At 50.1% G+C, this 26,222-nt stretch overlaps 1 protein-coding gene across 2 annotated transcripts in view; it reads left to right on the top strand.

Annotated features, from left to right (window-relative positions):
* The first annotated feature begins 874 nt into the window (after window positions 1–874).
* The window catches only part of SORL1 (sortilin related receptor 1), a 160,436-nt gene continuing 135,088 nt past the window's right edge, over window positions 875–26,222 (top strand). For both annotated transcript variants that reach the window (XM_036860931.1, XM_036860930.1), the window contains exons 1-3: window positions 875–1,223; window positions 17,611–17,727; window positions 23,889–24,014. In XM_036860931.1, coding sequence (XP_036716826.1) covers window positions 948–1,223; window positions 17,611–17,727; window positions 23,889–24,014 — 519 coding nt within the window. In that variant the 5' untranslated portion in view covers window positions 875–947. The remainder of the gene's footprint in view (window positions 1,224–17,610; window positions 17,728–23,888; window positions 24,015–26,222) is intronic.

Raw genomic sequence — 26,222 nt, 5'->3', positions numbered from 1 at the left:
TTCTTTGGGTGTCTGCCCCCAGTGCCCCCAGTGGCAAGCTTTACCCCCTTGGGAAGGGGACTTGCAGCAAGCAGGGTTGGCTGTGGGCTGAAGGGACTGGTGTGTGTGCCCGTTTTGGGGGTGAGGTAGGGTGGCTCAGTGCTCGTTCACCCAGGAGGGGGTCACAAGTAAGCCACTGTGCTGGGGCCATGCGTCCCGCGCGGGTATTGTGTGTGCAAGGGACCATTGTAAAACTGTGTGATTGTTGAGGTGTGGCGAGTCCCTTGTCAGACGTGCCCTTGCTTTTACTGCCTCTGTGCCGGATGTATATTTACTGTGCTCCGGGCAGGGGCAGTTCAGCTCGATCAAGGGTAGTTTTGGTGCCCAGAGTTATTGAAACTGTGTGAGTTGCACCATGGGGGCGGGTTCATCTGGACTTTAACGTGCCCGCCGCGTTCTCGGAGCTAATTTTCTCTGGCTGTCCGCGCTCCCCCAGAGGTGGGGATGCGACAGGGGACGGGCGAGGTGGTCGTGTGGCGGGACAGGGCGCTGTGCGGTCAGGAGAGGAGACTGGCCGCGGTTGAGGACGACCTCGACGCGACCCGGCAGAGGAGGCGAGAACTGCAGGGAGGACGGGCGAGCCCCACGCGACTCCCGGTTGCCGCAGGGCGCACGGGCGACGAGTAGCGCCCGCCAGGGGACCGGGCCGCGCGCCCGCTGCCTTGACTTCCCCATCCCCTCGCGGGGGAGGGGCCGCAGCGAAGAAAGTGCGCGAAGGGGCCGCGGCGGCGAGCCTCCCACGTGACGGGGCCGCGCCGAGCAGAGCGGGACCCGGCGGCGGCGGGCGCAGCAGGGTGGCCTGGAGCCCCGGGAGCGGCGCGCGCGGCCCCGGCCCAGCCGGCGTCCCGGCCTCGCGCTGCACATTCTCTCCTGGCGGCGGCGCCACCTGCGGTCGCGTTCGCCCGAACATGGCGACACGGAGCAGCAGGAGGGAGTCGCGACTCCTCTTCCTCTTCACCCTGATAGCGCTGCTGCCGCCCGGGGCTCTCGGCGAGGTCTGGCCGCAGACGCTGCCCGGCGGCCGCGCGCCCGGGCCGCAGGATCGGGGCTTCCTCGTGGTGCGGGGCGACCCGCTCGAGCTGCGGCGTGGGGCGCGCGGGGCGCCCCGGGGGGCGGACGAGAAGCCGCTCCGGAGGAGACGGAGCGCTGCCCTGCAGCACGAGCCTATCCAGGTGTACGGACAGGTGAGCGGTCGGCCCCCGCCTTCCTCCGGCTCTCTCCTCTCCCTGCGCCGCCTCACCCCCGCATCCATCCTTGGCTGTCGCCTCCCAGGTGCAGGCACCGCTGGGGACTTCCCGGCTGGCGTTTGTTTTTTTCCCCTCCTCACATAGGAGTACAACCGTCAGCACTTGAATCGCTTTGATCTTTCCTTTTTCCTGTCGATTTTAGCAAACGGATTCCAGGGCACTCGCGGGGTGCACTGCCTGTTTCCCCAGGGTGTGTGCTCACCGGTGGAGTTTCCGGCAGGTATCGGAGGGGTGCAGCTTCATTTTCCGTGTGGATAAAAGACGGGCTTTCTTTCGTGTATCATCAGTTAGCAGCCGAGGCGAGCACCCTGCAGATGCAGTACGTTTACCCAGAACAGTCAGAGGAGGGGTTTCCACACTTACCGTTTTTAACCACAATTAAGGTGGGCAAACCTGAAAGCTTACTCTCAGGGTATAGTCAAAGCAAGAGGGGTGTGTGTGTGTGTGTGTGTGTGTGTGTGTGTGTGTGTGTGTGTGTGTGTGTGTGTGTGTGTGTGTGTAAGGGCTGAATTTTTTTTTTTTTTTTTTTTTGGTGGTGAGGGGTGAGGTTCTATCCGTTCCACACCCCTCCCCCTCCCCGCCTTTCAAAATATTGACTTTATTTTGGACAGGAATATCCCTCATGACACTTGGGAATTTGAAAGACTGCAAGAATTTGGTGGGCATTATTATTCAGTAAGTGATTTATTTCTATCTAGGCAATGGGTTTAATTAGATCATAAGGAACATGAATTTCACTTTTATGGCAGGACTTACTTCTGGCCATTACAAAGCGAGTTTGTGGGTTAGTATCAGCGTTGGCAAAATTAATTTGTCCGTGTTATTGCCTCATGAGACTCGCAGTCCTATGGTTGAGACTGACACGGGCAAAACTGGAAGGTCGGTGGGGGAGAAAAAGTGGGAACAGTGGAGGTGGTCAATTACATGATTTCTAGAGTCAAAATATTCCCTTCAAAGTAGAAATGGAAAGATGAGTCTGAATTCTGCATCTCTTCACTGATTTTCCTTTAGCCATTTCTTCTTCAGGAAATATACAGAGTTAAATGTTCAACCCTTGGAGCCAGGAAGAACGTTATAAACTGTCTCCCCTATGGTGCCATTTTGTTGATGACCACCAGAGCTGGGAAAGGTGAAGTGACTAGCCCAAGGTCACATGGGGCAGGGTTGCCTGCTCTTTAGTTTTTGTCTGCATTGTCTCAGTGACCTTTGAGTGATCAAATCGTCGCCCTCTCTTTATACAGTGCTTCTTAAATAACTTTTTTCTAAAGTAAAATGTATTGGCAAGAGAGGGGATAGGGATGGAGGTGAGAGGATGGGAGCATTTGCCTTCCGTCCACCATCAGCTCCTGGGCAAGAGCGTGTGCCAGTGGGCATATAACTGCTGGTGGGCATGGGCTGCTGGGGCCTGCCTGTTTGGCTCCCTCGTGGGTCCAGATCCTTGTTCCCTTCCCCACCCCCATCTGAAACTTCTTTTTTGTATTGTTGAAAGAAGTCAGCAAGGTCCTTGCTCCCCACAGGGACGCCAGCATCCTGATGGAGGATGGGGGAGGGAGAAAGAGAGGCTCCCTTGTTCCTTGAGGCTTCTCCATCAGCCCAGCTCTGCTGTGGGCTTGAGTCAGCTTTCTGGGGGCTGGGAGTGGAGAGCCGCGGGAGATGATCCCTTCCGGAGCTCAGGTCCCTAACATCTATAGTTTGGGCTGCGGGAACGGGAGGAGCTTCCTGGTCACAAAAATATGCACACAGGTGCCATTTCTTCCTTGGGTTTGGTTTGTGAAAGCTCCTGGGGATTTGGGGCCAGTTAAAGATGAACTGTGTTCTTCTTGGGAGGGACTAAAAAACCCTCGGCTTTTATATTTCTGAGCCAGATTGAGTTTGGTTCAGTGGAAGGTTGGAGAACTAGCCCACGGACTCATAATGAGGAATTCCCACCAAGGGTGAGGACCCAGAGCAGTGTTTTTTCTTCTCTGAGGCCTCCTCCCTGTGCCATTGTTCTTGGTTGCCCTGAAGTTAATAAAACTGGGATTAACTTGAATCTGTAAGGATTTGAGTTAGATAGAAGGAAGGACTTCCTGGTCCTGGGCTTTCTGCTACAAATACTGTCTGGTGCAGACCCTTTAGACTGCAAGCACAGGAATCAGTAACTGAAGGGGTCTGGCCTGCCCCTCTTGGAGCTCTGGAGGGCTGCCCAGCTATTTGGAACAATCTTTCTAGCAAAGATGTCCATTTGCCTCTGTTTTCCCTGGGACAGACCTGGTTTATACGTTGTCCCTGATGGTTATGAAAAGTGCTGTGTTCACTCAAAAAAGTGTCAGTATGCAGACTATAAATTAGATGGCCATTCTGCTTCTAGCCCTAAGCCAATTCCCACGTTATACTCCCCCCCAATCACCGCCCTTTAACTTTGAAATGTAAGGAATTGCCATGTTTTTCCATAGTGTCACTTGAATTCAGTGTGATTCTATATAGGGATGGGGGTGCAGATGAGGGGGTGGGGAGAGCTTTCATCCCTGCTTTCAGAAAACTTAGAATTTAAGGAGGAGATAAAGCAGATGCAAATATACAGGCATGGAAATGTACCAGACAGGGGCAAGGAAACATGGACGTGATACACCAGCCACAACTCTTCAGTGGGGTGTGAGTGGGTTGTTTGATATGGGAGGGCATGGGAGATGGAGTGATAAAGGGTCAGTGGGCTCAGACACTCTGCAGCTTCTCGCTCTCTGACCTTTGAGTGAGGTTAAGAGGATGCCTGGCAACACAGATTAGGGCTGGAAGCAGAAGTTGCCTGACGGAAGAAGCCCCAGGGGTGATGTTCAGGCCACCAGCTCCAGGGAGGGGAGCAAGAGGGCTTTTGCATCTGAGAAAGAGCCCTGTGTTGCAATCAGTGTCAGTTCTTTTTCTCTGGCTCTGCTAACCTATGGAGTAAACTAGGCTTAGTTGTGTCCCTTCTAAAACAGGCCAGATCCAAGAAGGGGGATTCCAGAATTCTCGTCACACTGGATTTCCTCCTGGTTTTATGTCAGCTCCATGCCTCTGCGCCACCTGCTTTTCCCTCTGCCTCAAATGGTCTTTCCCCTGTTTCTTTCTTTGCTTGCAAAACCCCTATTCCATTTTTCAGCATCCAAGGAGTACCTCTTAGTATTCCCAGGCTCTGGTGGGAAGAGTTCTTTTGAGCTTGGTTACAGCACTGACTGCCTGGTGTTCTGATTGCTTGTTTAACTGTTTCATCTCCCTGTTTGCTCCTTGAGGGCATGGATCAAGTCTCTCCTCTGTGTCCCTGGCACTTGGGAGGCCCTTAATGAATATTTGTGGACCAGCTGCCCACCTGGAAAGAGAATGGCCTAGAGGGTAGGAAGCACATCCAAGTTATAGAAAAGGTATTTATAAGGAGGACTGTCGTGAGCCCACAATGGAGAGTGGAAATGAGTTGGCTCAGGATGTGGGTCGGGGAGCCCTGATTTTCCTGTGCTATTCTGGGGTTTATTTTGAATGAAGAGCTGGGATTCTATCATACAGAATGCTCTCTTTTAGGGCCATCATGGTATTGCTAATGGTATTGTTTTGGGGAAAAATCCTTTGGAATGAAGCGCAAAGCCTAACAGGATTTACAGGTTTATTTTCCTTCCAATGAGCTCTCTCTTCATAATTCCTGCTTTTTAGAGTCCAGGGAGTATTCAGTGTCCTGATTTGAGACTGAAAATAAAGTGTCTGTTACAGCACAAGGCCCTGAGACAAAGAGCCTCCTTTGGGGGTGGAAGACTGTGTAGCTTTAGATCTCTTTGGGGTAGATTCTTGTATGATACACTTGCTTGGGAAAGAATTGGCTGGTTGATTCTGAAGTTAGGATGTTTGACCTGTATGCTTCCAAAAGATGAGAAGGCAAAGCATTTGCGGTTTCAAGTTGACTTCTTCTGCATAGGTGAAGGATTCCTTGGCGTTTTGGGTTGGCTTGATCAGGGGTGTGACCTTGAAAAAATTCCTGGTCTCACTTGGCATCTTTTCTTGGGCACAGTTCTTGGCTCGGTCTCTGGCCACTGTTTAATAGCTGGCCCTGTCTCGGGGCGTGGCAGGTGGAGGCTTTGAGAGGTGGAAGGGATGGGAGGCAAAGGGACAGGGAAGGGGAGTGAGGAGATGGAGAATGAAAGGGATGAAATGGAAAGCCATCCAGTCTGTTTATTTAGCCTTCAGTAGGTAATGCATGTTTGCAAAACAATATTTGAACAAAAGAGTATGTAGTGAGAAGTAAATTTCTCTCCCTTACATGACCCCATTCACCCAGTGTCCACGGTCATCAGTTTTTTGTTTGTCCTTCCAAAAACGTTTTACACATTTGTAACCTATATGGACATAAAATTTGAAACTTGAAATATCAGCGGCTTTCTATTATCCCTAGCCCCTGATATCATGAATAATGACATCAGCTCCAAAATATATTTATGGCATAATTACTGTCAATAGGAAGGGAGCTACCCGAAGTGTCAGAGTATAAAATAGATTGTTACTTCTCCTCCGGGCCAGGGTGGGAAATACCAGTCCACTTCAAGGATGCCGGCCAGCCAGGGCCAGGAGAGCAGCGTTATATAGCCCTCTTGTCACCTGGAAAGGTGCTGGAGGGCAGTTCCCTAGAGATGGAGAGCCCAGGTTTGTGAGAACATCAGAATACTGAGATCACGGATCTTGGCTTTAACTCATGTTCTTTTCGAAAACGTTTTCTTTAGATTCTGTAAAGTGGAGTTAATAGTATGCTTAATAAACGGCTTTGAGACCTGGGATCCAGGAGGCAGATTCCGACAGCAGTGAACATCCCAAAGCAAAAAATGGATGCTGTAGGAACATTTCATTGTCGTATTTTGGGCTGTTCCTCCTTAGAGATGACGGCCATCTTGGTAGTGTCATTGTTTAATCCCAGGGCCAAGGATGGATGGAGCCGAGCCTTGTACTATCCCCTGTAATGGACAGACACAGGAGCATGCAAATAATCTGGAGAGCAGGTAACCCAAAGAATAACCTATTTGCCTTTGCTATGTATTCATTTAGTGTTGTTGTTTTTTTCTTAAGGATCAGTTTACCTTCCTAATTAAATTTTGCTTGGGTGAATATTAAAATGAGTTTGCATTCTTTGAGCAGCTGATATGCAAAATGGCCGGCATACCTGTGTTAAGGGAAAGCCAGTTTGGGGTTTAGAATTTTTGATAATAATTCAGATGTAGATAATTTGAGAGTTGACCACGTAGAAATATATTAAAACGAGGTATTATAGTAACCTTTCCTCCATTTTTTTAAGGTTCAGGTGTGATGGAACGTAAAGGAGAGCTCACTGCATTTTGGTTTGAATGTTCACTAGTATTTCAGCAGAAGTGGTCTGGGCTGCAGGGCTGAGGCATCTTTGTCGAGCACAAAACCTTTCTGTGCATTCCCTAGGTATGCCGGAATCCGTTGGCACATGGCATATTCAGTCCAGCCATGTAAATGCAAAAATCAATTTCCCTCAGTTTAAAATGAGCTGCAGTTAATTTCGACCTAATTTACTGGTTGATCGACCTGTGAACCTTGGGTCTTCGAAGAAGTGGCATGGGCAGCCTTCTAGCATCCAAGTGGCTGATGATGCCGTAACTCAGAGAAGGTGGGTGGACTGCTGATTAAGATGAAGATTTGGGTTTCCTCCCGTGTTATTGTGAGACCCTCAACTTTTTATTGTAACATGAGGAATGCTTTGAGCGTTTTGGGCTGGGTTCCATAAAAATAGGACTTCATAAGTTACATGACTTTTGTAGTCATGACCACAACAGGGAGTTAAAAATAATTACAAAATTCTGTTATCCACTGCGTAATTGTTAATAATAATGGTAACATCCATGGTCATGTCACTGCTCTGGCCAGGAGCTGGAAGGGTTTATCTTCCTGACGTCGTGTCAGGTCTTCTCTTCAAAGGATCTTCCCGCCATGACGGAAATATTCTGGATCTGTGCTGGCCAGGGTGTCCACTAGCCATCTGTGGCAGTTGAGGCTTGAAATGTGGCTGGTATGACCGAAGAATTGAATTTATTTTCCTTTCATTGAATTTTCATCGAGTTAAATTTAAGTTGAAACGGCCCCATGTGGCCCTTGGACAGCATAGCTTTAACCGGTTACGTGAAGTTCCCTTTCCCAGTGGTGGCAACTGGTGCCTCACCCAGGGGAGAAGCTTGTAGCCACAGCAAGGCCTGTCTTGGTTTCCACCACAAACGGGGGAGGGAAAGCGAGAGTTGAGGGCTGCTGTCTGAACCTGAGGCTTTGGTGGCTGCTGGCTGCCAGGTTGAGTGTGGGGAGACCCTGGCCTTTCTTTCCCGGGTAAGGCTGCATCAGGGGGTGTGGTGGAGGGTGCCGTGGGTGCCCTGTTCATCTTAGCAGCTGCCTCTGCACAGCTGTCTCCTCCCATCAGGGACCCGGGCACTGGAGGCTGACCTGTGTGCCTTCACTTTTGATGTGGCTTTGCCCAGACAGCCCACGTGGCCCGGGGGGTGTGCAGACCCTGTGCATCTGTTTAGCCGAGAAAGCTGTAGCTGGTGCCTTAACGTGCGGGCCACCTCCCCACCCGTGCCCTCCGCTTCCTGGGCTCGCCTTGTCTTCCCTCAGTGCAGCCAGGTCTGTCTTCCGTCCCTGCAGCCCTGCAGGCTGGCATGAAGACAAACAGTGTGGGCGTGGGCGTGGGCGTGGGCGTGGGGTCTTCATCACCGCCTGGGACCCCCGCCTCCCGCCAGCCCTCTAACCCCGCACGCCGCTGCCGCTGCAGGCGCTCGGCTCGGCAAATCGGGACCCTTCACCATGATTTATCTCCAGTCCCCTGAATTAGATGCAAAACACCACTACAAATTCTCAGAAAGGCAGGCTGATGTGATTACGTCCCAAATTGGAGTGGCAGACAAGGGCAATAAAAAGATGTACTTGTATCATATTCCTGTTTTGTGCTGTGTAGGGACCAACGTGTGGTTTATTATCTCCCTCCCCCTCCCTTTGTTTTCGTTTTTCAAATGAGGAAAGTAACCAATATTACATCTTTTATTTAGAAAAGAGACTAGCCTGTTGAATAGAAACCCTCTGCCCCCAAATAACTGGATCGAAGGGGGGAAGATGGCTGGGTTGATTCTTACCTAAATAAATGAGGGTTTGAGCCAATGGGTGGGTCCTGAATGGCGATTTTAATGTGTTAGTTGGGACTGAGGTGAGATCCAGTCTACTTTGATGGTCTGGGGAGCTGAATAGTGTCAGGGTGAAATTCTTCACTCTTAGGAAACCTCTGCATCCAGAAGAAATTGGGAGAAGCTGGGATAATCTGATGGAGCTTGGAGGGCCGGGGTTAAAAATAACCCTGGGAGTAAAAGCCAGTTTAGGGACTGTCTCTGGGGAGCCTGGCGTGGGTGCATCTGAGAAGAGCCATGTATGGGGGAGGGGCCCAGATAGTAAAGGACTCTAGTTCTCTGTTAGCCCAGGGGATACAGGCAAGACGTTTCCATGTGGGTCTATGCCAGGGGCCTGGGGAGAAGGCCTGCCTCAGGGTCCCAGCAGAGGAAGCTGCCAATGGCAGGGAGTGGGGACAGAGGTGGCTGGGTGGGGCCTGTGAGGCTGTGGGAGGGTTTGGAAGAGACTTGAAATGTTTTAAAGCTGTGCTCCATTAATTGGGTAACATGAGACTGTGTACCTATAACTTACCTCATCTGTATGTATTTAGATCCATGAAGTTCTCTGAATAGTTCTTTAAAACAAATCCTGCAGTTAACTGTGCACGTGGTTTGCTGGATTGGGCGAGGTGTGCTGCTGTGGAGGTGAGGCAGGGGTTCCTGCAGAAACAAGCCTCGGACCTGGAGAGGGGAAGAATTCAGGAGTGGATGTGGAGAGCTGGATGGAGGAGAAAGGCTGTCATCACAGGGTTGCGGAGTTAAGCTGGTGGGGGGGGTGCCCAGGGGCTTCTCCTGCCCTCCTGGTAGCAGAGACATCTCACAGGACTGAAAGGTTGGCCTTAAACCACTGGTAAAGTGAGGTCTTGAGGTGTTTGGTTCTGGGATGTCATGTAAATACTTTCCCCTTGGGGCAAGGGAAGTGCTAGAAATCAGTGCCACCTCTGCGTTGGTTGGTTCGTTGGAGCCTTGGGAACCGGAGCTTGGGTTTCCCCACGTTTCGAATCTTGGGTGTGGAGTGAGGGGAAGGCTGCCTGAGCGCAAGGCTTGGCCACAACTGGCTTCTTTTTTTTAATAAATTTATTTATTTATTAATTTATTTATTTTTGGCTGTCTTGGGTCTTCGTTGCTGCGCGTGGGCTTTCTCTAGTTGCAGCGAGCGGAGGCTACTCTTCATTGCGGTGCACAGGCTTCTCATTGCTGTGGCTTCTCTTGTTGCGGAGCGCAGGTTCTAAAGTGCAGGCTCAGTAGTTGTGGCACACGGCCTCAGTAGTTGTGGCTCGTGGGCTCTAGAGCGCAGGCTCAGTAGTTGTGGCACATGGGCTCCATAGTTGTGGCACACAGCCTCAGTAGTTGTGGCACACAGCCTCAGTAGTTGTGGCACGCAGGCTCAGTAGTTGTGGCACACAGCCTCAGTAGTTGTGGCACACGGCCTCAGTAGTTGTGGCACGCAGGCTCAGTAGTTGTGGTGCACGGGCTTACTTGCTCCACGGCATGTGGGATCTTCCCGGACCAGGGCTCTGACCCGTGTCCCCTGCATTGGCAGGCAGATTCTTAACCACTGCGCCACTAGGGAAATCTCCATGACTGGCTTCTGAGCTTGACCCGGACGTGCAGTGTTTCACCAGTGTATGTATGTATGTTGTTACTTCCTGCTCTTAGGCCTCAGTGTTCCAATCCTGGTGATGCTCACGGTAATTTTTTATGTGCTGCCATTTTGTGAAGAATGGTTTATTTTGGTATAAAGACCATACCAGTAACAAGAGGAAATAACGTTTTAGCATTTTGAAGTTTATGAAATATATTCACGGGTAAGATCTCATTTGATTTGCAGGTAAGCCTTGTTTATTTATTTTTTAATTTTTTTTTTAGCAATGTGAAAGGAAGTCTTTATTTGTTTTCTAGGGAGGACTAGTAGCCAGGATCACTATTAAAGACTAAATCTTAATAAGAGGCATCCATACATTAAAAGAAATACCAGCACATATTTTTATTCTGTAATAATTTTGTCTCTCTCCCCTTTTGACATCCCTAAGAAATCCACTTTGCCAAAGAATAACTTTCCCCCTGCAGAGCTTTTCCAGTACATGTCAACACAGTGAATTTTCCCTCCTTTAGTAATAAAGCAGAAGTGTCCAGGGCACCTTCTGTGGCCAGGCTGGTGGGCAGCTGGGATGTTGGTTGGCAAGACCCTGAATTGTGTGGATGTTGCTCATAGGGTGGTGATGGTTCGAGCAGAACTTTCCACTGGCTCTGTGGTGTCACACATCTTCAGGTAAGATTTTTCTCTGTTCACAGATGAGTATCTTGAGGCTCCAAAAGGCAAACGGACGTCCCCCAAGTTGTGCAGCCCATCAATCGTCGAGACCAGGACTCAAACCCAAGCCTCTGACTTGTCTCAGATTTACGGTGGCACCTTTCCCTCTTGTAAATATTCCAGTGAACGCCTTGCTTTCAGCCAGGGGTCCGGTGGCTGTGATCTCTTTTGTTCCCCCTTCAAAACCTAGAGATCTCATATAATGCCACCCTTTCCTTGGCTCTCCTGGCTACACTAGTTTACTTTTAACTTTTCAAATTTGTCAAGTTCCAGGTCCCTCCCCGTTCCTGGATTTCGCTCTGTTCTTCCTCTGGATCTGTCTTTTCTGTTCTCCATCCCTTTTGCCCTGGACTCCTCCCTCTTCATCCTTATGGTACCCACTGGGGGTCTTGTCTTCAGTGCAGCCCTGCACTTGGTTATGCCCCCCCGGCTCCCACATTTAACATCTGTAAGCATTATTCATGAAATTAATTGTTTAACGTTTGTTTCCCCTACTGATTTAAGAGTCATGAGGCAGGACCTAGAAGTCTGCTGTTTCTTTGACACCTAGTAGAGCATCTGGTATGTAGTAAGTGCTCAGTTAATCTCTGCTGAATGAATGAGGTGGGGGGCTATTTATGGTGGAGCTGCAGAGCCAAAGTGGAGGGTCAGGGAAAGTGGATGTTCTGGAACCATCCTACACAGGTGAATCGTGATTTAAGGCTAGTCCTGGTTCAGGGTGTCCAGCAGCCAGTAGACACCGGTGAGGGGCTTGCTGTGCTCTCAGTGCTTTGTGCCCCACTCTGCGGTCCTGGGTTTTAAGGCAGATGGAAACCCCACTTCTAGATCTTTCTTTGGGTTTAACCCCATCTGCAAGGTGTGGAAGGTGGTTTAGATGTTCCCTGAAGTTCCTTCTGGCCCAGATATTTTCTTCTTTTTCTTACTTGCCAACTGGTGAATTAAGGGGTGATTATTTTCATGACAAAGAGATTTTTCACAGTTGTTTTTTTTTTTTTATAGGGAGCCCTCCCAGAACAGCAGAGCAGGCTATTTGCTAAATGACAAAGTGGGCTTCACCAGGAGGGAGTGGCAGATAGAGGTCAATGGCGGGTGGATTCTACTTGCCGAAGATTAATCAGAACTAAAGTCTCTCTGAGCTGATATTTTAAGTCAGGAAGAGGCATATAAATAAATCTCAAGAGAGCTCATTACTCTAGTTAAGGAGATTATAGTGAAATGCTAAGTTTTTTAGTTGGAGGTCTTTCTCCCTTTGTTTCCTTGTCTGTGAAATGGGCAGCCTGCATTGATCAGAGAAGTAGTTTAACGAGTTCTCTGGGTGAAGCATCAGTGAGAAAAGTCAAAGGAGTGAGTGGAGAGGCCAGGACAGGGCCTCTCTGCAGGGAGAGAAATCTAGCTCTTAAACTAGATTTCAGCTCTCCTTCAGAGGTGGAGAGTCCAGGGAGGGAAATGAGCTTACTAAATATAGTGGGAACACAGTCTCAAAAGGGGACATGGAGGGGCGATTTGCATAACCAGCATTTAGGTCGTGCAAACAGATGGTCTGAGAAACCTTGTTATGCTTGGACCTTGGGTGTCTGTCTTTGGTTTCCTCGGGTCCGTCCTGCAGCACCGAGGATTTAACAGCTACCTCTGTCCTCGCAGCTGAAGGACAGGATATTTGTTTTATACTTCACTGTAGAATTTTAAAAATGCTTTTTTGTATTTCACTGCTAGTGAGGCAGAGGAATGAACCAGGCTGCCTTATTTGTCCTTCTCATCCTGTGTTCTGGAAAGAAGGAGTGGTGAGGGCTACAGGCTGTGGGTGTCTAGGACATCCTGATCTTTGGGTTTGACCAATTTGAGAGACGTAATGGCAGAAGAAATGAATGGAGATGGCATGAGACCCGTTCCATTAAGGGCCCCCATCCTTCTGAATAAGACTCAATGACTGTACAGATTTTGGTGGGTTTTATTGTAAATTTCTTATTACTTGTCAGACTTGTCGCACTGATTTCCCCCAGAAGCGCTCTGTGTACTCTTGACAGGTGAGAAGTGAGTAAAGAGCCCCAAAGGGTACCTAGCCCTGAGTGGGCCTCACTGTATAAGCAATCACCACCTTCCCACAACGAGCAATTTCTTTGTCCTCCTTCTATTTCTAACAACCCAGAGCTTGGAGCTTGGGTGGCAGCAGCTTCTTCCCCCTCTCTGAAGAGTGAAGCAAAACACTTAACCTCTCTGGAACGCCGGGGCCTGCCAGGAGACTGAGACAGTGTGTGGGTTGACGGGGACCCAGGTGGTGACTGTTGTGAGCTGGGAAGTGGACGCTAGCCCTGAGCCTGTGGCCATTTCTCCAGCCAGGGACCAGGGACCAGCCCCGCAGGGACGCTGTGGCTTTGCAGGTGCTGCTGACAGCATTTTGAAGGATTGCTTTGACCAGAGACCCACTCCTCAGCCTGCCTTCTCCATGACTCACCCGAGCTGCATATTTTGATAGCATGAAGGATCGAGGTGGGGGAAAGAAGCATTTCTTACGAGTGGGAGCTCCTAGGTATTGCATCAGCAATTGAGAAGTGTAATGTTCTTTGCAGGTCATAGACAGAGGCTTTTAAAAAAATTGAGATGAAATTCACATAACATGAAAGTAACCATCTTAAAGGGAACAATTCAATCCGGTGGCGTTCAGTACATTCACGATGTTATGCCACCACCATCTCTATCCCGTTCCAAACCATTTTCATCACTCCAGAATAACACCTCTTACCCTTTAAACAGTTACTCCCTATTCCCACCTCCCCCCAGCCCCTGGCAACCAGCAATCTGCTTTCTGTCTCTGTGGATTTACCTGTTTTGGATATTTCATATAAGTGGGATCATGTAACATGTGACTTTTGTGTCTGGCTTCCTTCCCTTAACGTAGTGTTTTTGAGGCTCATCCACGTTGTGGCATACATCAGGAGATCATAGGGTTTTAACAACTACCTGGGACACCCAAAGACAAACCCTCACGGAAAGAGAGAGGCTTCCAGCCACTGTCATTCAAGCCCCAGGTTCTGCCAGGAGGAAGGGAGTGAACTAGATTCATCGTTCCCTAAATAAGCTACATTAGAGACACCAGGGGCGTGTCCTTCAAAAATACCCATTCCTGGGCTCCAGTCAGAGGGTTCTGAATCAATAGGGCTGGGGTGGGGCCTCTCTGGGGACTCTGGTTGTTAGCTGGGTTTGGGACCCCTGAACCGGATAACTTCTGGGGGGCTACCTTGACTCTTAACGATCTGCCTGTGATCTTAGCAGAGGCCTGAACCTCCGACCCTGATGCTGTTTGTTGTTTATGAGGCAGTTTCTCTGTGCAGAGACTGCTGTGGCATGTGATTTTCCCGTTTGCCTTCTGAGGGGGAGGCATTGGGCCCCCTCCCTGCTGCTTTTTTACAGCTCCAATTAATTGTGGCTCATTTATCAAGCTCCACCTACGCCCTGTGAGCTGGAGATCCGAGAGGGAAGGTTGTTCACGCCCCGGGGTTGTAGTTACAACTGACTGCACATCAAGGTTACGTTCTGGAAAAGCCACCCTCTTATCGGCTCTCACTCCCTCCCAGACTGGTGTCTTCTGGGTCCGTGTGTGCCCACTCCTCTCCATGCGGTCTTTGGGACCCGAGTGAGCAAGGCTGATAGGAGTGATCTGGAAATCGGGAAGCCTGCAGCTGCACCAAGAGGGCTGGTGATGGGGGAGGCTAGGGGCTGAAGCCGGGAGGAAATCCCTGGGGATGGAAGAGGACCCAAACGAACCGGAAACCACCCACAAAGTGCAGGGACCCAGCACTGGCACCTGCAGGTGTTATGATCGCTGGGAGCTGCTCTTGCACCTCTGGTTGCCTGGTCCCCGTCCATGGAGGGCCTGCTTTGCCTTCTTCCCTTTCTCCTGGGGTGGGGACGAGGGGATGGAGACCAAGGGGGCATGGAGAGGCGGAAAGTGAGGCCAGAGAGCACGATAATGTCTTTGCCTTAGTAAACCGGACAGCTTGCCAGCCTGCCTGGTGCGTGCTGGATTCCCACAGCTGACTCTGCACTGTGCTCTGGGGGGATGGGCACCTGGGCTTTCGTGGGGATCAGCCTCAGCCGGGCAGGCAGCTCCCCAGGGAGTTACTCCCTGGCCAGGAGGTGTTCGGGCTGACACCCCGCCAAGGGAAGGAGCTGAGCTGTCGTGTGAGTTGCCTGGTGGCCCTTGGACCAGACGTTCCTTGCCTGAGACTTTTGTTTTCTCCCCGCTGGGCTACCCTTTTAGGAGTGAAAGGGACATCTAATAAAATCTTTTTTTTTTTTTTAAAGGTGTTTCACCAAGCTCGCCTTCTGGGCTTGCTTTGTAAAAAAGCCCTTGGATGTTCGGATGCCTCCTTTGTGCTGCTCTCACCCCTTCACCTCTCCTAGGATTGGTTGAGGGGGCCCCATAAATCTCATGTCCTCTGAATAGAAAGACTTGAGCAAGTTGTGTTCAGTCCTTGTTTCCGCTCTGATCACTGTAGGCTTTGTAACCTGCTCCGAGCGTTATTTGATTGTGAACCTGCCCATGGGGCTGTTGTGAGGTTGCCCGAGTGCCGCATTGCTGGGCTTTAAATCTCAGACCCTGGATGAACTTAGTGATTCTTCCAGGTTCCAAATCCTTTATCGACTGACATTTGCATAAATCCTCAATTTATTCCCCTCTGGTTCTAAGGGTGAGGATGTTTTGGAGGGAGAAGGCTGTTAGCCTGAATTCCCAGGGCACCTTTGCCTGGTGGGCTTCTGATCCGTCGATGCTTCCAGATTCTTCCCAGGGGCGAGGGCCGGCAGGAGAGGGGGAGAGGGAGGGCTGGAGGAGGGCTCTGCAGCTGGTGGCGATTCCCTTAGCTGCTTCCCCCTGAGCATCTGGAAGAAATAATTTACTTATTTCCATTTTTTGTTTGCACGTCTCTGTCGATGCCTGCCTGGACTTACCTCTCTGGGAGTGAGAAGGAACGTTTTGGAATGACATATTTTCCTAAAAAAAAAAAAAAAAAATCCAGGGTCTTTTTGTTTAAAGAGGCCTCATTTCACCTGTTTCCCCAAAGAGCTTGGGTCCTGGATCAAATTAGGTGCAGGTGCTTAAGACCCAAAGCAATGTAGTTAAGGATTAGCTCTTTTGTTATTCTGTCAGCCAAGTTGGTGGCACAGGTGTTTCCCTTCTCCCTTCAGAGGTCTGAGAGCACTACAAGGAGTGGGCGGGAGGAGGAGGGGAAAGGAGAAAGCAGCTGTGGGAGGGAGGGGAGGGGGAGGGCAGGGGGAGGGGAGAGGGGGAGGGGGAGGGGAGGGGAGGGTTTTCTGCACTGAGGGCCTATCAGCTCAGGTGTGTACTTTGCATGGGTCCGGGAGGTGGGGTGGGCGGGGTAAGGTGGGGGTGGGGAAGCATGCAGGTGGACTCTGCAGAGGCTCCTGGGAGTCCAGAAGCTCGCTTTCCTTCTCCTGTTAGCGAGACAAGCCGAGGTTGAAGGGGCCGGTGGAATAGGCTTCTCCCAGGCATTGCTTGTGCTCCGGATTTTGGGGGGGGGGGGACTTGTCCTGAACGTTCACACCAGCTCTCAGAATTTTTGTGAGTGTGGTCATCAGTTGGCTCTTCCCACACGGGGGGGGGGGGGGTGAAACGGTTGCCTCAGGTGTGCCAAGATGCCAGCCCCTGAACTGTCCGTCAGTGACGGGTGAAAGGAAAAATAAGAGGAATGGAGTTAGCTTTTCATAAAGCAGAACCTGTCGGAAAGAACTGTTCTTGATTCTGAGAGTCTGTCTTTCCTTTTCCTCAGTTTTCCGCGTTAAAACGTCCTTTCTTTGAAACATGACGGTGATTCTAGATGGCGGTTGTATGGCTTTGGAGGGGGGCGGATACGTAACAGGTGAATCCCAGGAGCTCAGTGGTGTGAATGCATCTCCCAATTATGCGAAGTTCAAAACAAGTGGAGGGCCTTCTCGGGGACTCGGGCTCCTTCTGTCCTGTGGCCCCATTCTCCTCTGGGACTCTGGGGTGCTGAGTGCAGCCTGCGGGTAGGGAAAGAGAACAGGGCCGTGTAGGGCCACACCCCATCGTAAGGCCTGGGCCACCAGTCTGCTGTGTCCTCACGAGGCCGGGGACAGAGATCCAGAGAACAGCCAGCCACGCTCTGACACGGTGGCTGTTTTCATTAATGTTCTTACCTGGCAAAGTAGAGGTGGCCGACCAATCCTCTGCTGGCCTGCCTAATTCATCTCCATTTTCCTGGTTTACAAAACCCAGAAGCCTGGGAACTACTGTTCGCAATAAACCGAAGGTCATTTCTGTGGAGTCCTGGAAAATATTTCCTTACTTGGAATACTTCAGAAGTAACTAAATAAAGCTGATGTTTTCCTTTTGTTCCTCCTTGTTATGAGCTAAGGATAAGCAACGTCACCTGGAGGCCAGAGAGAACCAGTTTGAACAGAAGTTTGAGAGCATGTGGTCTTTCTGGCTTGTGTCCCTTTTTTAAGTGAGGAAGATGCTTCAGTGTTTTGGTTTCACATCTGAAGAGTGCATGTCCCATGTATGGAGTAAGGATGAGAATAACCAGAGGTTGATTTCACAAAGGACAAAAATAAGCCATGTTATTGGTTATGCCAGTGAGAGCCTGAGAAGATTTTTTGCAATCCGGTTAATGCCAAACGGCAGAGGGCTAGTGTTTCTTCTTGGGGAAGTTGAGTCTGGTGGAATTTGCAGAGAGGGGAAAACAGGCCACCCTGGCCCGGTGCTCCAGGTGTAAGCACTTAGTCATGACAGAGGGGGAGAGAGTCTTCCTTTAGCAAGTTGGTGGCCGTCACTCATCATGGGTCCTAATTTCTGTGTTGGTTTGATCTCTTTCAGGTTAGTCTGAATGATTCCCACAATCAGATGGTGGTGCACTGGGCCGGAGAGAAGAGCAACGTCATCGTGGCCTTGGCCCGGGACAGCCTGGCGTTGGCGAGGCCCAAGAGCAGCGATGTAAGTATTGGTGTCACCCTGGGCGTTCCTCTGTGCAGCCAGGATGCCCTTTTCTCATCCATCGGGGTTATCATGCCAGACGAAATATGGGGTAATTGGGAGAATCTGGAGAATAACTTATATCCCTCATTTGCTGAACACGGGGTGGCGCAGTCAGCGTTGCCAAGAGACCCATGTGACGTGTGGTGACTTTTGTGCAGTGGTAGGGTGTGATCTGGATCGTTGCATGTGCTCAGCAGAATGCTGGAGGTGCGTTCCTGGGCAGAGCTGTCTGTCGGCAGTGGAGCCCGATGGAACCGAACGGGTCTTTCCCACGTGCTGATTTCTTCTAACCCGTTACAGTTGGGTGAGTCCTTGAATCTGAATCACTCAGACTCTTAATTTCCACAGTTGGCACCTGACAGTGTTTAATAGCCTAGGTGCTTTGAAGACATTAGACCAAGGGTCACACACTCAAAGACCCGTGATAGAGGCCAGGTGGGTAACGGGCAGGGGCGAAGCTGCCTCCACGTTTATAACACTCTTCACCTCCACAAGGAGGAAGGGTCTCTCCCATTTTTCTTGAAGTATGTGGCCCCCTGGGACTTCTTCCCACTTTTGATAGAGATGCAGGTTCAAGAAACATTCACCAGTATCTTGATTTGAACATGGTGGTGAATGCTACTTGGTCTCAGGGTATGAGACACTGGGAAGTGGAGGGACTTTGAGCTTCTGGGCTGTTATTGGCTCTCAGCTCTGGTTGCCATGCAGGGCCCAGTGCTGCTGGATCTGATTTTTTGAGAGAAGCTCAGAGGTGGGGATTTTTACATGAAAACTGCTGAGTCTTACAAGTTGGCAGCTGACATATAGCTTTTACAAACCCTGTGTGGGCCAAGTAAAACATATATGAGGGCCAGAGTGAGCCCTTGGGTCCAAAGTCTGTGGCCCCTTTTCCAGACCTCCCCTTGTGGGGAAGAGGAACAGCCCCTACCTCGGGTCAGGGTGAGGCTGTGGACAGAAAACCACGTTGTGGAGCTTCGGTCACTCTGCACTCTGGCCAGAGGAAAGCCCCTGATGACTTGGCGAGCACTGTCCCATCAGCGTAGAGGACACACTTGGAATTCTTGAGCCTAGATTTGGTCTCCATGAGGCCCCTCACTCTGTATCCACCATCTGGTTTGGATGTGCTCCAAGGTAGGGGACCAGAGGGCGCCCCAGGGGCTGTTTTCTAGTGGGCTGAATGGGGGCAGTTGGGGAGGGCAGACGAAGGGCTGGCCATCATGATGTGTAACTTGGCCCAGGGTGGGTGCTGAGCAGTGGTGGTGGGAAACCACTGCAGCTGACAGCCAGTCTGGGTGCAGTGACCTGGTGCAGGGCTAGGCTTGTTTGGGGCCGTGACTTTGGCCCAGTTATAAATGCGATCAGGGTTGGCAAGCACAGATGGCAGTGTATCGAAGACTGTTGGCCTGTGAGAGGCTGTAGGCCCCTGTATTCAGCATTGTCACCATCCAGAGGCATCTCTTTTGAGCACAGGAGACAGCTCTCTGCCCTACTGTATTAAGAAATCCTCAGGGTTTTTATGTATTTTAAAAATTCTTTGTGCAGATAGTATTTTTGGCGAAGACCTATCTTTTTACTGTTTTGTGGTACAAACAGGAGCCCAGAGGCATTCAGTGATTTGCATGGGGTCACTCAGCATGTCTGGGGCAGGGTAGGGGCTAAGACCCCATCATGTACTCAGTGCGTGAGGGTATAGTGTTGGCACGGTGACCAACATTAGTTTTAGCACTGAAAGTCCTATATCCTGGGACCCTCCTCAGTCTTGGATGAACCAGGAAGGTTGGTCACCCTACAGATATTGCCAGTCTATCCAAACCCAATTCTCACTCTGCCTAAATATTTGGGTGATTCTTACTAAGGACCCATTGAACATTTGAAACGATAAACTATTCTGGAATGAAGTATATGCTAAGATTAAGTGGAAAGGAAACTTCGTGCTTGGAGATAATAAATTGGGACGGCAGAGATTTCCCTCATCAATGCATAAGCTACATTAAAGAACTGGCAGATGAAACCGAGATGTTCTTATGTGAAAAGTTAATGCAAAAATAAATTCTGACTCAGAGGCAGGAGTAGGTGGTGCTGGAGTAGTAACAATCTAAATTTTCTTTAAAGATTGGAAGCACGGTTCACAGGGCCCCGTCAGCAATCCAAAAGGAACAGAACCTATACAAATTAGGAACTGTGTGAGTTGGAGAACGGCCAACTCATACATATTCAATATATAAAAAAGGGATGGATCTGGAAGCTGGAATCCTGGAAGATTTGCTCTTAAACAGAAAAAAAAAAAAAAAAGAATATCCGGATGAACTTGTAGCCAGTGTGAGCCCATGAAGCATGGCTCCTGCAGGACCTGTCTTTTTCTGTGCTAAGTCTGTAGATGAAAGGAAAGCGAAGGTGGTGTTTATCTTGACCGTCCCCGCCTCTTCCTTTCTGCACCCTCCTGATGTATTTTACCAAGTACTCAGTTGCCACATAATTGACCAAAGAGCTTTCCAGAGATAGTGTCTACCGGAAGATCAGAATCAACCAGGGGAGGCATCAAGAATGGTAGGACTCACTGCCCTTGTACCCAGAGTGGTGTGACAGTGTGATTGGTGCCCCTGGGGATAGGCAGGGGAGCAGGGCCCGCGCCCGCCGACAGGGCAGAACTTGGTAGCCTGTGGGAGCCGAGTCTAGCTGAGCCCCAGGTCTGAGAGCAGAATGCATGGGTTTGAATCCTGGCTCTACCATCCATCAGCAGTCTGACCTTGAGCCAATTCCTTCATTTCCCCTTGGTTTTCTCATCCATCAGTGAGATCGTCCTTGTAAAATCTTGCTCCCCAAAGGGTGGTCTGCAGGCCGGCAGTGTGCGGGTTTCATGGGAGGTGGTTAGAAATGCAGAATCTCTAATCTCACCCCAGACTTCCTGAATCTGAGTCTGCATTTTGACCTGTGTCCTGCTGGGTGATTTGGAGGCGTGTTACAGTTTGAGAAGTACGGGTGTAAAGTACTTAGAACAGCACCAGACACGGAGATGTTTTCTGGACATTTTAACCCTTCTCCCCCTCGTCTCTCCTCCTCCTCCTCGTTATTATTATATGGTTTTGAAGTACAGGGGAAATAATTTAAAACCGTTCACTTTGAAGGACCATCTTTAGAGGTAAGACTGATCTAACTAGCGACTTTTGGCAGTTTAGAAACTGGGTATGGAATTAAGAGATACAGACTACTGTATGTAAAGTAAATAAGCCACAAGGATATATTGTACAGCACAGGGAAATATAGCCCTTGTTTTGTAATAACTTTACATGGAGTATTATCTATAAAAATATTGAATCACTATGTTGTCTACCTGAAACTCATATAATATTGTAGATCAACTATACTTTAATTAAAAAAAAAACAAAACTCCTTCCTTCTTTATTTAGTTAAGGGAGTGGTGTCCTGTGGAGGCCAGAGAAGACTAATTAGTACAGAAACCTGTGTCTGGATGCAAAGCAAACGGTAGAAGCACAGGATGAGTGAGCCTGGGGGGGGCGTTTGCCTCAATTCACCTGGAGCTCATCGTGGGCAGTGAGTGAGGCAGCATGCTAGGGAAAGAAACCCTGACCCAGAATGTACCAACGGGGGTGCTGTGTGGAGGCCGTGAGGTCGTCAGCCCACTTGGCCTCGTCTGAACACTGGAAGAGGCCCTTCCAGGGCTCTTCACCGTGGAGGAAGGTGGGTAGCTGTGCACAGCCCCGAGCTTGCCTTTGCCCTATTGATTTGTTGATCGAATAGGGATAAGAATTGTGAGGATAGGATCAAAATACCATGTTGGAGTTGTTCAGCCTGGAGAAGGGAAGCAAGGTAGGCTGATGCGCAGTTTGAGAGCCTCAGGCGTAGCGTGGGCCCTCACATGCCTTCCTCACTTCTGTGTAGTACAAGCCCCAAAGGGATGGAGTTTGCTTACGGACGAGAACGTTAAGGGGGAGGTTTCTGGTTTTGAGGGTGGCCGCACCTCCATCACCAGTGGGTGATGCAGAGGTGTGGCGGGGTGTCTGGGGAAGGCCCCGGGCTTCATTCAAGGTGGTGTTTTCTCTCTCCATCCGGTGTCCCTTCCAGTGCCTGGGCTGTAGCTTTGGTGCGTGATCTTCCTCTTTTAGCAGAGAAATGTAAGCGTGCAGAGGAAAACATTCACCCAGAACGTTGACTTGAGAGAGTGGAAAGTCAGCTGAACTTGGGCTTGGAGGAACCCGTCCTAGTTTTGGCAGTTTCTAGCAGCATGACCTTGGGCTAGTCGTTCATTTCTCTGAGTTTTATCTCTTAAATGTAAACAGCTGTTCACTGAGTCACGGATCCATTCATTTCACTCTCTTTTGTTCACTTACAGAACACGTGCATTTACTCATGCTGTGGTTTATAATGAAATTTATTCATTTCAGAATTCTTTTCTGAGCACCTGCTATGTTCCAGGTCCACGGAAAGTGGCAAAGGAGAGACTCACTCACGGGGTTTTTAAAGATGAAGAGAGTTGATGTATACAAAAGAGTACTGTTACTGAAAAATGCTGCCCCAGTGTGAGCTTATTATCACACTTGTGCCTCTGAGGAGGTAACTCGGAGTGGATTATCCATGTAGGGAATGCTAGGGCTGGAAGGGGCCTGAGCTCCCTTTTGGAGAAGCCGTCAGTTTGCTGCGTGTGACTTTGAATGTCACAAGGAACACGTCATGTCTGTTCTTGGCCTGGAGGATGGAAGTGAGAAAGTACCGCTTGGTCTTCTACCACTCAAATGATCTGTGAACTCTCAACCTGCTGAATTTAGGAAGCTGTTTTTGTGGCAGCCCCTTAACGTGTGTTTGGTAGTCGGGGAACATGTGCTGTGCTTAAGTGTGTGTGTTTGCAACAGGAATTCTTCCAGATATTGGCAGAGGTTCTGTCTGTGCTCTTCCAACCTCGACATCTAATAAATATTAATAATGCGCATGTGCGCTCAGTTTTCTCTGCACAAACGTCGTGTAGTTCATTGTTCACGTGGGGGCATCGTTTACCAGCAGTGACGTGTTTACATGCCCATTGTGTGAAGGGCCGTGTCTTTGTATGCCTGGCGTCTAGCGCAGTACCTGGCTCACATGAACCTCTCAGAATGTGTTTGCTGCTGAGTCGATGGGATTCGTCCGGAGTTCCCATTCTTCTTGGCATTCACCTGTCCTTTTACTTTAACGCTTTCCCCAATTCTAACTCAGTATTATATTCATAGTATTGACGTTATAGTGTGATATTCATCTGTCAGGCTCATTTTTAACCCACTGACTGTATTAATTTCGCAGTGCCTAGGTAGTAAAGTCTAGGGACAAACTATCTGACAGCTTCCATTTCTTCCATCCCTTTCTTGAGATTTGATGGCTTTCAGGTAGCCTCCGGGCACCTGGTAGACACTCAGTGCACAAGTTATTCTTCTGTTTCATACCTGTGGTTACCGGGGAGCCAGAGACCTGGAAGCAGGAGAGAAGTAAATACCATTGGCAACTGCATGGCCCTCCCTGCTGTTCCTCTAAACTCAGAATCTCCCATGTTACAGGGTCGGGTGCTGGAGGAGGGGGGTTTTGGGACCCCTCTGTGCAGCCTCTGCGCATATTTAATCACTTAGCACTGCTCTCTTTTTCATCTCTGGGGCTACGCTGTGAAAACCCATGAGGGTTTTTTTTTTGTTTTAATCGTCTGGAATGCTGTAAGGACAGAACTCCCCAGCAGAGGGATGAGAATTAGATTACCTTTTGGGGACATTTCAACAGATGGCAAAACAAATTCTCAATCCCTTCCCCTCAGACAATCACATTTTCTCAGCCTCTGGATATAATTTGTTAAACACTCAACCCGGCCGTGGTGAGGAGCTTATCATGGTTTCTGTCTGCGTGTCTCCCCCTCCAGGGAATTGTTGTGGCCTCAGAAAAGAGGCCACCGGCTTGGGGACAGACACAGAGGTGACCTGCTTCTCCTTTGTGGGTTGTCTTCACACCTGTAATTTCATGGTATCAGGGACCCGTTGGGAACCACATTCAGGATGCAGGGGACGCGTTTGCAAGTGGAGGCGGAGGGAGCCGCCTTTCTGCCACTTTTCTCACTGATCCTTTTCTTCTTTCCCACCTCCATCTTCCAGGTTTACGTGTCTTACGACTACGGAAGATCATTCAAGAGAATCTCAGACAAGTTGAACTTTGGCGAGGGGAACAGCAGCGAAGCTGTGATCGCCCAGTTCTACCACAGTCCTGCGGACAACAGGCGTGTAAGGACGTCACCTGTCGTGACTGCGTGGGGCTGTCTTTTGGGACCATGGCTGTGCTACAGGAGGGCTGGGAGATGCAGCGCTTGGGCGTCTTTGCAGCGTGACGGGCAGCCGGGGACTGTTTTTCTGCTTACCTAGGAGTCGGTGACAGAATGTCATTCTCAGGGCAGAACTGTGCATAATCAAGCAGGCCAGGTCCTGGCCAGGCAGGATTTCTAGACAAACAAGGGCAGGTTAAAGCCCAAAGAATCTGCCAACTGCCAAATAAGTTGCCTGATTCATAGGTGGCAAAAATGTTACCCAGGGCCACTGGGGCTTGCACTGGGGTCTACTCTGGGTCTTCCAGGGCAGCTGCTGAAGTCTTGGTTTCATGGGTATCACCAGTGTGTGTGCACACGTGTGTACCTGCGTGTGCATGTGTACCCCCCCCCTTCCCTCCAGCCTATACCGGTCTAGAAGGGAAAACCAGGGCAGCTGATACTGCTGTGGCTCCTGATTTGTTTTCCCAGCTGTCTGCCCTGGGGCTTCGTTTCTGCAGTAGAACCCCGCGCAGTTTGATTTGGAGAAAGCCTAGACTTGAGATGGCCCTGGGCCCCAGGGAGGAAGAGGGGGGTGCAGGAATCAGGCAGCCTGCAAGGCTTTCCTGTTGGTTAGGTAGCTTTAGCTTGGAGAGTTGTATTTGGTTGCCTTCTTCCCCACTCTAGCGATCCCTAGCTCATTTCCAGGATAGGATGGCTGCTTCTAAGGATGCTCGAAAACTAGCTCCTTAGAAGCAAAAGCGAAGGTACGGGGAAGCTGCTGCTTTTTGCTCATCCAGAAAGGAAGGAGAGAGCGAAATCCACAGGGTCCTCTGACCAGGTCCCCCCCACCCCCCCACCCCCCTGCAGTGCTGGCTTCTCAGGTTGCCTGTGGTCTGTTAGCAGGGGCTGTATTCAAAATATTTAGCCACTGGAATGGCCCTGACCAATCAGAACAGACCCAATCTGGAGGGAGCTGTGTATTGAAGGCCACCCTGCTGAGGCAGGCATTAACCTTTCAGTTGCTGGATTGTGGGCTGGTCCTGGGGAGGGCACCAGGCCAATGGAGCTTTAGGAGGGGCCACTCACTCATGGGTTTAAACTGGCTATTTACTAACAGAAGCAATTGTTCTTTTTTTTTTTATAAATTTATTTATTTATTTATTTATTTTTGGCTGTGTTGGGTCTTCGTTTCTGTGCGAGGGCTTTCTCCAGTTGTGGCGAGCGGGGGCCACTCTTCATCGCGGTGCGCGGGCCTCTCACTGTCGCGGCCTCTCCCGTTGCGGAGAGCACAGGCTCCAGATGCGCAGGCTCAGTAGTTGTGGCTCACGGACCTAGTTGCTCCGCGGCATGTGGGATCTTCCTGGACCGGGGCACGAACCCGTGTCCCCTGGATTGGCAGGCGGATTCCTAACCACTGAGCCACCTAGGAAGCCCTAAGCAATTGTTTTTTTAACGACTAGAATAGGTGCTACTGGTACCTACTAGTTAATATCAGCCCTGTCCGAGGTCTCAAAGTGGAGGGGCAGTTAGGACAAACTCTCCTCTAACCTAACTCCAAGGTGACCGAGCAGTTCTTCCCTCTGTGAAGAAAAGCACAAAAAGGGGTTGGAATGGGTTCTGTAGTCTGGACAGCAGGCCCGCCACGCCCCCCCACCCCACCCCCACCACTGCAGTGTCAGGTCTGGTACTGGGGACTCCCAGTCCCTCGAGTGACTGGGGAAACCTGCCCCAGGGTGCAGCTTGCTGGCTGTGTTGCATCTCCTGTGGATCGATCTGCCTCTCAAGAATCAAACAACCCTTGGATTAGTCTCTACGTCAGGTTGTACCTATCCATTATCATTATTATTAGTAGTAGTAGTACTATTACACATTGTCCCGAAGTTAACTCTTGCTGAAGTTGTGGTCTTGAAACTGCTCTGTTGTCCCTTTCAGCCCCATCTCGTCCCCTCCTCACCTCTGACCGCAGGGCACAGATGTCTGTAAGCAGGTTCCGTCTCCCTTCCTGCTTGTCACGGGTTGCAGTGAGCAGCTGCTAAACCCGCCCGACGGAAGAGTCAGAAGACAGGAAAGATGAAGTTCGGGGCTTGCGGCGGGGGGTGGTTTAGTGCAGGGAGAGGATCTGGGGCTTTTGAAGCAGACGAAGGAGCAGGGCAGGGGCTAGGGCAAGAAGGAAGGAGAACCAGGAAAT

This window comes from Balaenoptera musculus, chromosome 8 (genome assembly GCF_009873245.2).
Source record: "Balaenoptera musculus isolate JJ_BM4_2016_0621 chromosome 8, mBalMus1.pri.v3, whole genome shotgun sequence".
Taxonomy (NCBI): Eukaryota; Metazoa; Chordata; class Mammalia; order Artiodactyla; family Balaenopteridae; genus Balaenoptera; species Balaenoptera musculus.
The sequence above is the reverse complement of the archived record's forward strand: the minus strand, read 5'-3'. Positions and strand labels throughout refer to the sequence as shown.